Below are 16536 nucleotides of genomic sequence, written 5' to 3' on the forward strand. Positions count from 1 at the left end.
CTCAAGCGAATCTCCTGCCTCAGCCTCCCAAGTAGCTGGGACCACAGGTGCCCGCCACAATGCCTGGCTATTTTTTGGTTGCAGCCATCATTGTTGTTTGGCGAGCCCGGGCTGGATTCGAACTCCAGCCAAGGTGTATGTGGCTGGCGCCTTAGCCACTAGAACCACAGGTGCTGAGCCTGTTTGGTTCTTTTTTAAAGATAGAGTCTCACTATGTTGCCCATGCTGAAACACAGTGGCTCTTTACACATGTAGTCATAGCATATTGCAGCCTTAAACTCCTGGGCTCAAGCAATCATCCCTCCTCAGGCTCCCAAGTAGCTGGGATGACAGGCGAGCACCACTGCTCCTGGCCAACGTGCGTTTTAAAAGCCCTGGATAGTAACGTTTGAGAGCTACTGTCTTAATTTTTTTTTTCTTCCTAATAGAAATCAGAAGAGGACATTAAAGTGTCCACTCCAACAGATTTATGAGTGTCTTTATGACATTTTTCCAGCAAGAACTCACAAACAGGAAACCTGGCCTCTTAAACCCAGGACAAATTCCAGCACGAGGATTAAACATTTCCTTATCCTGTCACTTCTGCCTTTCTCAAGATTTTCAGCATTTTCTCAAGATTTTTTCCTTAAAATTCTCTGACTTCAATGCATGATGCACAAGAGACAGGCAGATCTGGTTTCCAGTCCTCCCACTTATTGCTTGAATTCCTTAATTTCTCTTAATCTCAGTAATGTCGTGGGTAAAAGAGGATTAATAGCATTATCTATTTTATAAAAGTTCAATTTTGGATGATGACAATGTTGATGATAGTAGCCATTAGTTAATAATAAAAGGCTCCATCAGTTGCTTCCTATATTTGAAGACTCTGTTTGATACATTTAACTAGAAAGAGGTTGAAGTTCAGCCAGTTCCATGTGATTGAGAAATCCTTTTCTTCCTCTGAATCAACTTCTTAGATCTCAAGGCTGTCTGAACCAAACTGAAGTCTTTGGTAAATTTGGTGAATTTAATTTTACTCTTTTCTTCAAAAATATACCTTGATGATGTGTATATGCCAAACACTATGTGGAGCCAGGGATTTGACCCAATTATCTAAGAGCTTCATAATTTGGCCTAGTATAGGATGTCAGATCCTATGTTTTAGAATAGATTCTATAAGATTTTTCTGGCTTTTCTATTTCTTGCTGACAACTAGTGACAGTGGTGTCTTCAAGACCTCCGGATCGTCTCAAGATCTATGATCTAGGCCTCAGAAGCTGAGAAACCTCTCCGTTATTCAATACGTATTTATCAACCTACCTATGTCCCAGATACTGTGGCTCTGAAACCTGCTAGCCCCATGAACTAGGCTTCCAGGTAACATTTTCGAGCCCAAAGATGATGAATGGCAGAGCCCTTATGATTGGTCCACTGAATCCTTAGGGACCCAATCCTACCCAGCCAGACACCCTGAGGCCCACTCTGAGCTTTCTCAGAGGCTGCCATATACCTGTAGCAGCCTCCAGGAACAATGGTTTACTCAGACGGTAAAATGATCAGACTAAGGGCTGGCCAGTGTACCTTTCAAAATCAAAGTTAGAAGCCCAGTCTTAAGGGAACAAAAAAGGGGCCACAAACAGCAAAAGGAAGATACTAGAATGTATTCTCATTTGACTCCGTTTGTAAGGATGGTACAGAAGGCCTGGGAAGAAATCACTGGAGAAAGCTATTTCATTCAGTCGTCAGAGCTAAAAATACTGGAGTCTCTCTCACCTTCATAGGCTTTAACATTCATGTGTCTCGGTGTCCGAATTAACTTGTTTCTTCAAACCCTTGAGGTTATCTACTACCATCCGTACATAAGCCTGGACAAATATGTAGCTAGTGTCACTTAGGTGGGTGATCAAGGCTATGTGTTTGTGTAATAATATCCACACATCTGTCAGTTTCTATACATTTATATGGATGAATTAGCAGGTCTTGCTTTTAGCTGAAATATAATTTTAGAAACCACTTCATAAAGTAGATCATATTTTCCATGGGAAAAAAAATGCTATAAGTGGGAGTTTCATTCCTGACCAAGGACTCCTGAGCAAATAAAATTTAGCTACTGTCAACAGCTTGTCATGGAACAAAAACTATGACCATTGTGTAAACCTCTATAAATATCTGACACAAAAACAATGCCCTAAGCCCTACAAAAGGGGGCATAAGTATGTGCAGTACCTACACATGGAGCCTCAAAGTTTCTAGAAATATCCAACCATTGCATAAAAATACAGCCCACTTGAACTGTTCTAAATTTAACACATTGCTATACTAGCATTAAAGATTTGACTTATAATTTTGCAAACACTAAATTTTAATGAAGCATTTTAGTTTCATTTTTTTGTATTGTTTTTTAGTATTGTTTTGTTTTAATGAAGCATTTTAACTTCCTTTTTTTAGTATCGTTTTTGTTTAAGTGTCCAAATAAATTGATCCAATTTTTTCATTTCTTTTTGAGATAAATATCTATTTTTCACTGAATCTACTACCTTCATTTTACAAGCCTCCTTTTACCCCCACATTTTTCCATCTTCTCCTCCACATCCTCATCCTCTTCCCCTTCTTCCTAGTCACTCCTCCTTCCAACACGTGAGTACCACAAAACTACCATGTTGCCGCCACGCACCACTGTCCTACCCAAAGACGACTGGTCCAAGGATTAGGCCCTCACCCACCATATTTCCTGGGAATTTAATATTTTGAAACTGAGGGACCCAGAGATGCCAGCATCATCCCTCTGCTGAGGCCTCTGGGTCCCTGTCCCCTGTCCTCTGTTGGCTTGATTAGCCATGGCTCCTTAGGTTCCATGAGCTGCCCCATGATCCTTTCATGAAATTTCCCCTTTTGCTTAAGCTAGGCAGTCATTTTGTGTTACTTAAAGCCCAGAAGGCTCTTAATACCCATGGCAAGTATATGCACTTAACATTATACCTTCCACCCTAAAGCTCAGGCCAAAGTCTGAGATTCAATGACCTAGAAAATGTGCATAATAATGTTACATAATACATATAAATTATGAATACATATCCAATATAATATAATAATAAATATGTTACGAATCAATATGTACCATACATTCCCATTTTAGTTTTTAAACATCTAATCAGAAAAGCCATACATCAAACTGCTACTATTAGGTATCACCAGTGATTTGTCTGGTTTTTTCCTTTTTTTTATCCCACTTACAATTTCCATAATAAGCCAGATTTACTTTTTATATTCAGAAAAAAAGTGCAAAAATTTAAGAATTAGATGTTGCCCCAAAGGATTGACATTAGCAATGATGATGATCATGATGATTTGGTGATTTTTAAAGACTACTCAGGCCTGCTTTTACTCCCTTAATTGTATCCCATATTAGACCATTCACAGCTGCAAAAGCAGTTTGTCAGTTTGGAACCAAAGCAGCATCACTAGGAAACGTTAAGTGCCACAGGAAAAGCATTTGGAGTGAGAGTATCTGGATTTGAGAATTAGCAAAAGAGCTGTGTGGTCTTAGGATGGTCACTTGCCTTCCCTGACCATCAACTTTCCCTGTTTTGAAAGGGGTGACAAGAGAACCTGAATGCAAAAGCTCTGTGCAGAGCTGACAAAGACTGGCTGCTATTAGCTCCTTTTCCCTCTTGTTCCACCACTCCTCTAAGAAATTACAAGAGCCCACTATAAAATTCTCTTTGCCATGGAACCTGCTAGAAACTCAAGCCTTAAGGCCTCAGTTATCCTCCACGTATTGGCTTTTTACCCTTTTTTACAAAATAAAGTTAATTTATATAATGTTGAATATTTTGTACTTCTGAAATATACTCATGTAATAACACACTTTTTAAAAAATGTAACCAATATACACACTGTAAAATTTGCCATTTTAACCATTTTTAAGTATTCCTTTTTTTTTTGCAGTTTTGGGTTGGGGCTGGGTTTGAACCTGCCATCCCCGGCATGTGGAGTCAGTGCCCTACCCCTTTGAGCCACAGGCACTACCCATATTTTTAATAATTCTTTTCAGTAGCATTAAGCACACTAACATTGTTGTACAACCACCACCATCACTCATCTCCTGAATTTTTTTATCCTTTCCAACTGAAGCTCCATAAGCATTAAACAATAATTCCCCCACTCTGCCCTCCTATCTCCTGGCAACTACCATTCTACCTTCTTTCTCTGAATTTGACTACTATAGGTCCCCTCTATGAGTGGAATCATACAGTATGACTGTAAATCTTCCACAGAGAAACATCTATTCAAGTCCTTTGCTCATTTTAAAAATAGGGTCCTTTGTTGTTGAGTTGTAAGAGTGCTTTGTATATTCTGGATGTTAACTCCTTATAAAATACTCAATTTTCAAATATTTTTTTCCCATTCTGTGGGTTGACTTAGCAGCGAAACTTCTTGACCTCACACTTGTTTATTTAAACAAAATAGCAGCTGTGCATCTGCTGTGTGAAAGGCATTGTACTAATGACTGAGCAAAACAGGCAGCTGACTTTCAGGCCCTCTCTCATTGCGTTTGAGTCTGCCATGCTATCAGAACCCTTCCCAATTGATTGTAAACAGATGTTGTTGTTGTTTTTTTAAATACTAATTCTTTGAAGACTCCCAAAGGAATTTAGTTGGCTATTTTAATTATCCCAAATGTCTGAGAAGTGAGACCTGAGTCTTAAAAGGGTTGCGAAGAACTGGAGAGTGGTGAGACCTGAGACCAGAAGAAGTGGTCAACGGTCCTCACACACATAGAACAGCAAGCGGGTTCTGGACGTCTGCACACGTGTGGTGGAGGAAACATCTCCGCCTACACCAGGGCTTACCTAAGAGAGCTCAACTTTGAATGTTATGTCTTATTGTACCAGCTGATAAATGTCATGAACCTTGACCCTGGGACACCAGACCTTTACTGGGGTTGATATCCCTTCCTGACCAATAAACAGTAAAACCTGTTTTAACCAGGTACCTTCCATCTTAGCTACAGCACTAGTTCTCAATGCTTAGTACAATCACCGTGAACTAAAACTGAAAAACCCCTAATTTTTTTTCTCCTTAGCACTATTTCCAGTAAACTTCACTGGGGAGGGTTTTCCGCCTGGTAAATGAATAGATTTGGCCTTTATCCCCCTCTCTGGGGAGGTCTTTATTTTACATGGCAGGAGGCTACATTCCTACTCCTGATTCTATGGTCTCATTCCCAAGTCAACACAGAACCCACATAACATATGCTGTTCAATGACTTCAGGTTTTAGTGGAGACACACACACTTACCCATGTATAGCTGTAACCAGTCCTGTTCCTACAAGCCTCAGGAAATTTAGATAAATGCAAGCCTGTTTTCAAACAAGCACATATTATTTTGGCTACCTAATATACATATATCTGACCTCTACAGAAAATTCTCCTGCTCGTCACATTTCTTCAAAACCACATGCATAGGCCTTTATATAAATGTTCAGCAGCATCTTGGATCTGCTTTGCACCTGATGGTTGCTCACACACACACAGAAGAATTTGTTGCTAAAGAATTTCCTGTAATGTCCTCTTGAAGGCAAAGAATCAAAATGTCTAAGATAGTGAATTAAATTTGCAGAATCACTGCTCAGGAACAATCACATTACAAACAGGAAATTAGTCCAATTACAATATCCTCTGAATTATGATTCTGCTTCCTTGTTGCTTTACTTTGTAACAAACCAACCCATACCCTGCTTACTGTCTATAGCAACAGCTAAAAAAAAAAAAAATAAGCAGCACTACTCTGGGGTTCCCCACGCCCCTCCCTGAATGGAATGGCATTGATAAAGCAGTGTGTAGCTAGAGATCAGCCAGAGAAAAACAACGGTAAGCCAGGACCCCAAAAGACAGCACTTGTCACCCATTCTTTAATGGCTCCCCATTTGCCTTCATAGACCCCCCCCCAAAATGGAAATCATACCAAGAAGCCAAACTTACTCCAAGCCACTGCTTCCCAGCTGACCCCAGAGTCGGGCATGGGCAGCCCCTGCGCTGGGTGCCTCACTGTTAGCCTAGTGGATTCTGTTACCACATGTGAGTTATGAATGTAAAGCAGCAAATGCTGTGATAGAAGAGTGTCCTCATAAGACAAAGAGCTGGTGGTCCCTCCTGCCAACAGTGTTCCCTGCCCCTTGTGGCAAATGATGTACTGTGGCAATAAACTAAATGTCCCCTCTACAATTTCCTTGGGGATCAAAATATAAAGTTCTGTTCTTCAGGGTCGAATGCCAAGCCCTGTCCCACCAGCCCCACTTGCGGGGTTTACCCTGATGTGTCTATTCCTCCTTCTGTGTCAGAGGCAGGTTCCTCGCTAGACACAAAGGAGGAGGCATCCTTAGGGGTAGAGGGAAGATTTAGAATGATGTGGGTGGGTACTCACCAGAGGGAAGCTAGGCTTAGGATTTTAGCCACCAGATTTGTGTGTGTTTATGTGTTTGCATCCCCCAACCCCACCCCAACTTAGGTCAGGGTCTTTTAGTTTCTTTAACTTTGTTTCTAAAACTACAAGAAAGAAAATCTGCATCATTCTTAGCGTGATTTTCTCTTTCCCCCTTCTCTTCTGTCCTTTTGATACCGTTCCAGACACTTTGAAGACAACTGTGGCTATGAACCTTTGTTTCCTAATGATCTTGTTTCTCTTTCCTGTCGGGAAAAACCTCTTCCTGTGCCCTTTTGTATGAATATTCTCTTACTAAAAATTGAGATCTGGTCCAGAATCAGCCAAGGGGATGAATGCCTGAGTGAGAATTAGGAGAGAAACAACAGGGGCTCCCCCAGGGACTAAGGTGGAGAAGTGTGATGAGAGCTTTGAGAGGGATGCAGTCCGAGCAATTGCTCAGAAAGTGAATGGCCTCTTGCCTTTTTCTTTCTTCCTGCTCTTATTTGAGCACTTTCTGTGTTCTCGGTCTGTGGATTCAGCCCCTAAACAGTTGGCAGAAAGGTCTCTCACAAAGACAAAAATTCTACTTTCTCTTTCTCCCATTTCAAAATGCTGACCCCACTGGTGTATCTTAATCATAACACTTCCTTTATTACCAGGAATTTTATGTTGTCATGTCCCTATTATTTAGAACATAGAAATGGTGAGATGTTTACCATGGATGGGACATTAGCCTCCAATTGCTGGGTATGGGTAGCAGCAATTAGTTACACTAATTTATCTGCATTCACACCTGTGTGCTCTTATGTGCATTGGTACATGTCTGGAGATAGCTGTGATCACACAAAATAAAGTTCTTCCCTTTGGAATCCTAACTTGTCCACTGAAACTTCTTTATTGAATTAAAAAGGACTATGAGCTAAATGAAGACACTTTATGAATACATGAAATTTTAAAATAAAAAAAAATTGAAAACTGATTCATGATAACATTGAGGACAAGTGATAGTAAAACAACTTGAACAGCGGTTGAACATCAAAAATACAGAGAAGGAGAAGGAAGAAAAGAGAGAGAGAAAAAGGGAAAACTGAAAGAGAAGTAAGATGAGTAAAAATTTGGGTGACACCCATAGCTCAGTGGGTAGGGCGCCGGTCACACACACTGAGGTTGGCAGGTTCGAATCCAGCCAACTAAAACAAAAATGACAACTGCAACAACAACAAAAAATAACCAGGCATTGTAGTGGCACCTATAGTCCCAGCTACTTAAGAGGCTGAGGCAAGAGAATCGCTTAAGCCCAAGAGTTTGAGGTTGCTGTGAGCTGTGAAGCCACCACACTCTACTGAGGGCAACATAGTGAGACTCTGTCTCAAAAAAAAAAGAAAAAAAAAGAGTAAAAATTTGGCAAGCAGGGTGGCAAATAGGCTGGAGGGAAAGTGAACCACATACTTATCCTGGTCACATAACAACAATGAAATCATTTCCTCGGGAGCAGTAACATTCACTTCGCCTTGAGATACACACTTTATTGAAAGGGCCCATCCAATGTCAAGGTCAAAGGAGGGCCTAAAGATCCTGTACTCAAACAAAACACTCCATCTAGTTATGAAAACATATGTGGAGAAAGGAGCCCTTGTGTTTTAACACCCAAACTTATATCCACCTGTAGACTATCCCATAGGATCTAAAATTTCAAAGAAGATTTTAAGGATCACCCTTTCTTTTCAGAAATAAGTGAGCTCCCAGGAAAAAATACAAAAATAATTTTGTTGCATACCAACTTTTATTTCAAATGCCAGCAAGGAGTTCACTACTTAAAGGAACCCAAAGGTGAATTCTGCAATGATAATTTTTCTGTTCAGTAAATTCAGATTTTTTGCTAATTTCTTATGGTACGAGATAACCTATTTTATATCTTTTCTCTTGTATCTAACATTTTGGTAGTTTTTCTCCTCCTCCTTTCAGGGTCAAGGGGTCCCAGGTCTGCTGCCACATGCAAGGAGTTACGAGACACAGCATTTCAAACTCTACAAGCCCCAGGGAAATGGTTCAGGAAGTTAGGAAGGGTGGCCTAGAGCACATGATTCTGAAGCAAGGAGACTGACATTTGCCCTTGGCATACAGAAGTCAGCTCCACTGTTTTCAAGCCCTGCCATGGATAAGGTCCTCAGAACACTGGTCTCTGGAGTCTTCTGACTTCAGGTAGGGCAGCGGGCACTCCTTTGTCCGGTACCCCCCATTCCGGGCACCTGGGAGTTCAGCCCTCTTTCTCCCAACTGTATGAAGTCTGCTCGAGATTGAAGGAAGGGTTTTCTCCAGATTAAGAATCATCAGCATGAAAGAAAACCTGAACTATGTCCAAAGTGGGCTCATGGGGTAGGAAGTAATCTAGAAACCATGTCTCCTGAAGGAAAGTGAAGGGGCTGAGAAGGTAAAAGAGTAGACTTAAGGCAGAAAAGAAATGTTGCAGCCTCCTCCAAACACTAGAAGTGTAAGCAGGCAAAGCTATGCATTTATCCAGTAAATATCCACTGAGCGTCTGCCATTGGCCAGCAACTGAGGTAGGTATGAAGAGTACCAAGAACAAGAATGTATTTCATTTCTTTGACTCCAGAGGGAACACCAAGGGTGAAGAAAAGTTTGGAAAGACAGCTTTGAATGCCATCAGCCAAAGAGTCCCAATCCACATTTCCTCAAGTGCATTCCATGGAACCCTAGGAATACATGGGATAGTCATTTATACTATATGAAAAAGGAATTCTGGGAGCACATTTCTTGGACACATTTTCTAGGCCTAGAATTCCATGGGATGAGCATTAGGAAAAGTTGTTTGCTCTTCACAATGAGAAAATTCACCTTCAGAACTGGGGGTCTGCAACCTTGGGTCCAGAAAGGCACTGGGGCTTGCACCTGAGACACATTTGGCACCACATACAACAGAGGCCTCCATCTTCATTCTAAACCACTCGTATCAATCCAGTCCTCCCACCTCAATCTCCCTCACCTCAAAATTTCTCCAGTTACTAGTCTCAGCACTCCCTTACTCTTCTTTCTACCCTCACTGTGAATTTGACATTAATGAACCATGCTTTGTGTTTCTGCTCCTAACTCAAGCTCTGCATAACAAGGATTCTGGTTTCTTCCCCTAAGTTAATGAGAGCCACCCTGGGGCAGGCTCCTCCAGTTCAATTCTTCCATCCAGTCCACTGTACATAGAGGAAAGAGACCCAGTCAAGGAATAGGTAGGTTCTCAAGTCAAGGATGGTACAAATGGGGAGATCTTGGGCTTTCCAATGTCAAAAGTTCTTGCCTGGTCTTGTTTTTTACTATCTCCTTGACAGGTCTGAGATTCTGCAATCTCCTATTTCCAGGCATAATATTAAATACTTTTGGTATGTGGGAAGCAGATATTTGGGTAGGCTGCATCATCTTCTCAGTCCTCAGATGAAACACAGATGCTCTGCCACATAATTGGGAAATCCTTCACCTGCTAGATAAAAGCTACTCATCCAAGGTCAATGGGCTATGTCCTACCTCCTAGCCATATGAATAAAAAAACCATAATAACTTTGAAGGCTTACATGAAATTCCTGCAAAAGAAAAGATTGTGACTTTAAACTACAGTCCTCAAAGCCCCTTCCATTTGGGGGGCTCTTACCTTGTAACTTGGGTTCTCATTCCAAAATCCAATGACCTCATTGATTGCAGCACTTCAATACAGCCCATGTACTAGAATAAGAAAAAAAAAAAAAGAACAAGTAGGAAAAACATACCACGAATCCATCTCTTTGCTTCATAGCAACTTCCTGGGAATCAGCTCCTGACATCAAGTTACATTTACAAACTCTGCCTACCATTGACATTTCTGACCCTTAATCTTTGATTCAGTTCTAAGACATCAGCTAAATCCAAGCTGTAATACCAAGATCACCAGTAACAAAGATGCATGTGGATTCAGTGGTGGTTAAGAACATGGACTCCGGGGCCAGACCATGTGAATTTGCATCCTGGCTCTGCTGCTTCTTGGTTACAGAGCCTCAGCAAGTTATTCAGCTTCTCCCCATCACAATTTTGTCTTTGGTAAAGTGGGGATACAGTTAGAGTCATTATGAGAGCTAAATTATTTCACATGCATAAGGCTTTTAGAACCATGCTTGGTAGATACAAATGCCCACATATTAGAGGAAGCACAAATACACATGGGATAAATAACACAGGAATGCAGATCTTCTACAGAGATACAACAAGCATACGAATGCCCATGATACAGAACTGGGTAACAGAAGATCTCAGAATCCTTTGCAAGATCATTTAAATATTAAAGGGATTCAAGAAAAGAAAAAAGTCATGTGCCACAGCAGTAATCAGTAAAGTGAGCTTGAACATGAACTACTGGAAAAGGAGTCATGGCTTGTAAGGCTAAAAGACAGTTTATGTTGCATGTAGAAGCAGTGAGGAGCTGTGTCAGAATGCTGGCAGGAGGGAGACGTGACTAGATCAGGGCTTGAGGAGGCTTTAAGTCAGAAGCACCGTGAAGATGAGTTAATAGTAAAGAATAAGTTAGGATGATCCCATCAAGAGGGAAGTAATGACAACCCACACCGAGGAGGGATGGTGGCAATAGGAAGGAGGGGACAGATTCAAGTGACATCACGGAAATAGATATTACAGGATTCGGCAGTCGATTTGATATAGAGAATACAAGAGAGGGATGAGTCAGGGATGACTCACGCAGACTTCCAGCCAGGGTAGCAGAGGGAACAGTGTTACCATCCAGAGAAACAGGAAAGCCAGGAGAGGGAAAATGATGAACCGGTTTGGGACCCGTTGACTGCAAGACACTGGTGGGGTATCCAGGAAATAACAAGCTGACAGCTGAAAGTTGGATTCTGGGATCCTGGAGAGGAGCTAAGCCTAGGAACAGACTCAGTAGTCTCTGTGTAGCTTTGCTAGGTGAGGCAGTAGGAGTAAATCCTCTTAGCTGACTAGGGGGAGTGTTTCTCTGAGAATTGCTTTGGAATTGTTACTAGAGCCCAGCGGTCTGATTGAAAGTGATCTGTCCACTCCTTGGAAATGATATGCTTCCTGTTTAGCTTTCCTCTGGAAGTCTTCCAGCTTCTCTCTGCTGGCAAATGGCAAACGCCCTGTGGAAAGACGGCAGGGGCTGGGGTGGAGGCGCCTCCCAGACACTTCTGGTGGTACTGCCGAGCAGACTGCGTAGCATCCCAAGCGCAGAGGTGTTGCCTGGAGCCTGGTGTTGGGAGAACACAGCTGGCTGGGACAACAGCTCAGTCATTTTCAGCCGGATTCCCATTAGTCACACTCAGCCACACTTCTTGTGGGGTCTCCAGTACTGATACAAGAAACATTTTGGATACATTTTCCTGTCCCAATCACTCTTAACTTCATACGGTTTGGCTACTACAGGGAAGTAAGTGATGTCCAGAGATTTCTCTTCAATAAACCATATTGGAAATGGAAGCTAGATTTAAGTGGTATGTTAGAAAGCCCATCTCAGGGCACGGCGCAGTGGTTCGTGCCTGTAATCCCAGCACTCTGCACTCTGGGAGGTGGAAGTGGGTGGATTGCTTGAGCTCACAGATTCAAGAGTAGCCTGAGCTAGAACAAGATCCCATCTCTTAAAATAGCCAGGCATTATGGCGGGTGCCTGTAGTCCCTGATACTTGGGAGGCTGAGGCAAGAGTATCCCTTGAGCCCAAGAGTTTGAGGTTGCTGTGAGCTGTAACACCACAGCACTCTACCCAGGGTGACAAAATGAGACTCTGTCTCAAAGAAAAAGAAAAAAAGAAGGGAAGAAGGAAAGGAAAAAAGGAAGGAAGGAAGGAAAAAGAAAAGAAAAAAGAAAGCCCATCTCAGAATTTTCACACAAGGAGATTCCACGGGTCCAAGGTGTCCATCGAGGTGGAGAGAGAAGTCGGTTTGCATCTCCCACTGGTGCTCTGGCCTCTCCTGCCGCTGGTGCTGCTCCTGCCCCACTAGTTCCTGCACCTGGCCCTAGTGTGCAAGCAGGTATGACCAGACTTCTGGTTCCCCCAGGAAGCCTTGTTATGCAGAGATGGGTGTCATCTTTCCCTCAGCTGTGAATCACCAATTTACAACAAGGTGACGCCAGCCAGTCCTTCAGTGCACTCTTTCCGAAAAGGTGACCAAGCACCTCCAATTTTTTCATACCCTGCCACAGTGATTTTCCACAAGTATGTATCAGATCATGCTCCTCCATGGCTTAAAGCCTCTTCAATCTATTGTCAAAACAAATGTTTTACTATAAACCCTGCTTGTCCCTGGAACCTATCATGTCACCTCCCCTGCGCTGTGCTGCCGCTGGGCCTCCTTCTCTTCCTCAGATACATGCAGCCCTCTCCAGACGGCACTTCATGCCTGCGGCTCCCTCTACCTGCTCTGCAGCATCAACTCCTTTGCCCCAGAGGCCCCTCCTGCCACCTTTGACCACAGCCACTACTTGTCACCTTCGGTCACTGAATGGTTATGGGCTCACTTGTTAATTTGTTTGCCTGTTTTTATTCCCTGGGCTGTAAGCACAGTAAGAATAAAGACTACGATCTCCAGCACATTCCCTGGAGCAGTGCCTGGGACCTGGTGGGCACCCAGTAAACACTGGTTGAGAGAATGAATAAAGCATCTAGTGTCCAACTCCACTGAACCTTCCAAGGAGCAGAGCAAGGGAGATGCATGGGGGGACTGAGGGAGGTGAAGGCACAGCCAGCTGAATAGCCTGGGGACAAACGAGGGGTACAAGAGCCCTGAGGTCTCAGGACTCAGCACCGCAGGCCAGAGCAACCAACGCCTTGGAAAGGCTTCTAGATTGCTCGGCAGTTTACTTCATGTCTGTAATTTTTGTTATTTCCTGGTTTATTGATTGGTGGCAAACGACCTCGATAGGGGGGCTTTTACAGTGAGGTGGGAAGTTGGAGGAGAGGTGCCTTGCTTCTTAGGTAGTCTGTGAGGTGGGGGTGGGGACAGCCCTGAGTGATGGAGTTGATGGTGGGAACTTTAAAAGGAGAGTAGGCTAGGCCAGGCCTGGTGGCTCATGCCTGTAATTTTAGCACGTGGGAGGCTGAGGCGGGTGGATTGCCTGAGCTCATAGGTTCAAGACCAGCCTGAGCCAGAGTGAGACCCCATCTTTAAAAATAGCCAGGCATTGTGGCTGGTGCCTGTAGTCCCAGCTACTTGGGAGGCTGAGGCAAGAGGATTGCTTGAGCCCAAGAGTTTGAGGTTGCTATGAGCTGTGATCCCACAGCACTCTACTGAGGGTGACAAAATGAGACTCTGTCTCCAAAAAAAGAAAAAAAGGAGAGTAGGCTGCATGTCTGAACAGAAAAGCAACAGAGAGACACTGGAGCCAGATGGGACATAGATGCTCCAGGCCTGATCAGGTATAAGACCTCTGTGAGGGAAAGTGTCAAAGTGGGAGCTATTCTCAGTCCCATTAAATGAATTACCAATGGGAGGATTTGGTTATCAGTGATAAGAGGGATGTTTAGTGTCTTAGGGGGAGAAGGAGAGAGAGAGAAGGACTCTTCCAAGGTTTTGCTCGTAATCTCACTTCACAGGATAACCACCTTCTCTGCTGCCTTCCAAGGTGGGCCCCGCACTGCTTTGGGCTTCTTTCCTTTCGTGTAAACCTCTGTTTTGATTTATACATTTACAGCAATGACACAGATGACCCTTCTGCCAGCCTCACTACGATACAACAGAAGCATCCAAAGAAATGTGAGTCGTGGCCTGAGATGATGGGCAGTGAGTACAACTCCCCTTCCACTCTGGGCTCTGCTGAGGGAGCTACAACTGATTTTTGCTGCAGTTACCCCACAGCCAGGAATGAAGTTTCTCACTGACCCACACAGTCCTCTCCCCTTGGAAACCTTTGCTTTGAGGAAGCGGGGAGGGGACGGTGTATCAAGATAATCTGTCCGCTTCTTTGTTGAGATGTTTGATGACTGCCTAGGCAGATGATGGCTGAATACCAAGGCCTGAGGGAGAAGTTTCGTTTGTTAGGTATAAACTGGGGATGACAATACCTCTTGTTCACTTATCAAATACAAATCTGCAGATGGCGTGGTCTCAAGAAAATCAGCCGCATAAAGATAGGACAACTGTGGACCCCGTAGTCACAGGGTCACTACGCACTCCACTTAATAGAGGAAATTAAAGCCTATTAAACGGCAGGGCCTGGCTTACTTTCAATTATTCACTGATCAAGGTTTATTCTAGAGTCCGCATAACAGAAAAGGCAAGGAGGTTCTCCCACACACCCTTCCTTTGGTCTACCCAGGCAGGTGGCACTGTCCTTAGACTGGGGGGCCACAAGGGTGACAGCAGATGTGAATGGAAGCTGCTCTGATGACTGCGGGAGGTGGCATGTGAGAAGACACTCCCTAATTCCCAACCATGTGGGGAGGAGGGGACACTGAAGCTCTTTATTTAGAGGTCCACAGGGCTGGTGGGAAAGTGGAGCTCAGCAGCCTTCAGACAACCTTCCCATTCAGCAGGAGAAAGTTCACCTAACTCCTGCTCCCGCCTCCTTCATGCCCCCAGGCAGTCATAATATTTCTGTACTGTCTGAGCTTCGCCCACTTAATCCTGGGGAGAGGCAAACAGCCTCCTCATGGTGATGCGTGTCTTGGCCTTTATGTTCCAGAGAAGAAATCACTGGGGTTTTCAAAGAAAAGCCAGGATAGCTAGCTTATGGGAACATCTCATCCCAACTCTCTTACAGAATGATAACTTTAAGCACATTACCTAAAGAAAAAAAGAGATATAATCTTATATCCTCAGAAAGACTGTCCATAGGACACATAAGAAACTGTTAATGGTGTTTGCCTTTGGAAATGGGAGCAGCAGCTTTTTACTTTACATTTTAGACTGTATGTTTTTAAAAATAAGTGTATAGTAGTATTTCAGAGTTTAAACATTAAATAGGCACAACTTACCACTTGATTTCTAGGAACCACAGTTTGTTAATGAGGGGTAAATGCACTTTTATCAAAGGCTTCCTTAGAATGCACGTGGCCCTGTGCTAGGAGTAGGGGAGACTACCATTCAAGATCAGTTTAAGGCATACAACCTCCACTTGATATGTTTATGATAGAAAAAGTGAAAAGACAGGGAAGAACTATTAAACACGGAAGAACAGTATATAGCCAGCTGTGATTATGAGGGTCTCACCTTCACGCAAAAAATATTCAACAATGTCGAGGCCACCAGACAACACTGTGGGATCTTTCTGCCACTTTTAAATAATGTTTAGTCTTTTCTTATTACAAAACCAAACAAACAACAGAGAAGGTAGGAAGGACGGACATTCCCTTCTTAACCCTGAGACATTGTCACTGCTTCCTCTCCTGCCTCCACTCCCCATCTGAAGCTCCGGCTTACTCGACACTACTGAAACTGAGTAAACCCAGTGCTTCCTTGTAGTTCACTCCGGTTTTTATTCTCCTGATCACCTGTCTGGGACATCTGCATGATTGGCCTCCACCCAACCCTTTCTTTGCCTCTGAACCTCTCTCCTACCTCGGCTTTCCTTGGAAGATTTTCTCCCCTCCTCTCTCTTCTGCCTTTTCCTTCTCAGTCTCCTTTGCTGGCTCCTTATTTTTCTCCCCATCTTTTCTTAAACCATGGCTTCTTTTCTTCTCTGCCTCTCTCACTGTCTCTCACTCCTGACTGCACATTAGAATCACTAGGGGAGCTTCAAAAATGGTCTGATTCCCAGGTTCTGCTCCTCTAGCACATGTACTTCTCTGCCTTCAGGCCCGCCTGTACTGACGGTCCACCCATTTCCAACCCAAGCTGTCTCCTACCTCCAGATCAGCATAAGCACACAAATATTCTACTTGCCTCTCAAATTTAACACATCCAAAGTATTTCTTTATTTACATTTCTGGTGTCAACCAATAGCATCCCTATCTACCACGTTACATAAACCAGAAAACTCAATTCCTCCCTTCTTTCAGATCTCTCATCCAGCTGGAAGCCAAGCCCCACACCATTCTCACAGCTTCCCTGGTTTCTTCTCTCAGTGCTCCATCCTGCCACTATTTACTGTCCCAGTTTAGGCACACACTGCCTCTCAGTTGCAATGCAGTGGT

At 43.4% G+C, this 16536-nt stretch overlaps 1 protein-coding gene across 1 annotated transcript in view; it reads right to left on the minus strand.

Annotated features, from left to right (window-relative positions):
• Positions 1-16536, minus strand: part of SHC4 (SHC adaptor protein 4) — a 123050-nt gene that overhangs the window by 78805 nt on the left and 27709 nt on the right. The window contains exon 2 of the mRNA XM_003784340.2: positions 10065-10135. Within this exon, the coding sequence (XP_003784388.1) occupies positions 10065-10135 (71 nt within the window). The remainder of the gene's footprint in view (positions 1-10064; positions 10136-16536) is intronic.

Source organism: Otolemur garnettii, unplaced genomic scaffold (genome assembly GCF_000181295.1).
Source record: "Otolemur garnettii isolate 467f Iridium unplaced genomic scaffold, OtoGar3 scaffold00011, whole genome shotgun sequence".
NCBI lineage: Eukaryota > Metazoa > Chordata > Mammalia > Primates > Galagidae > Otolemur > Otolemur garnettii.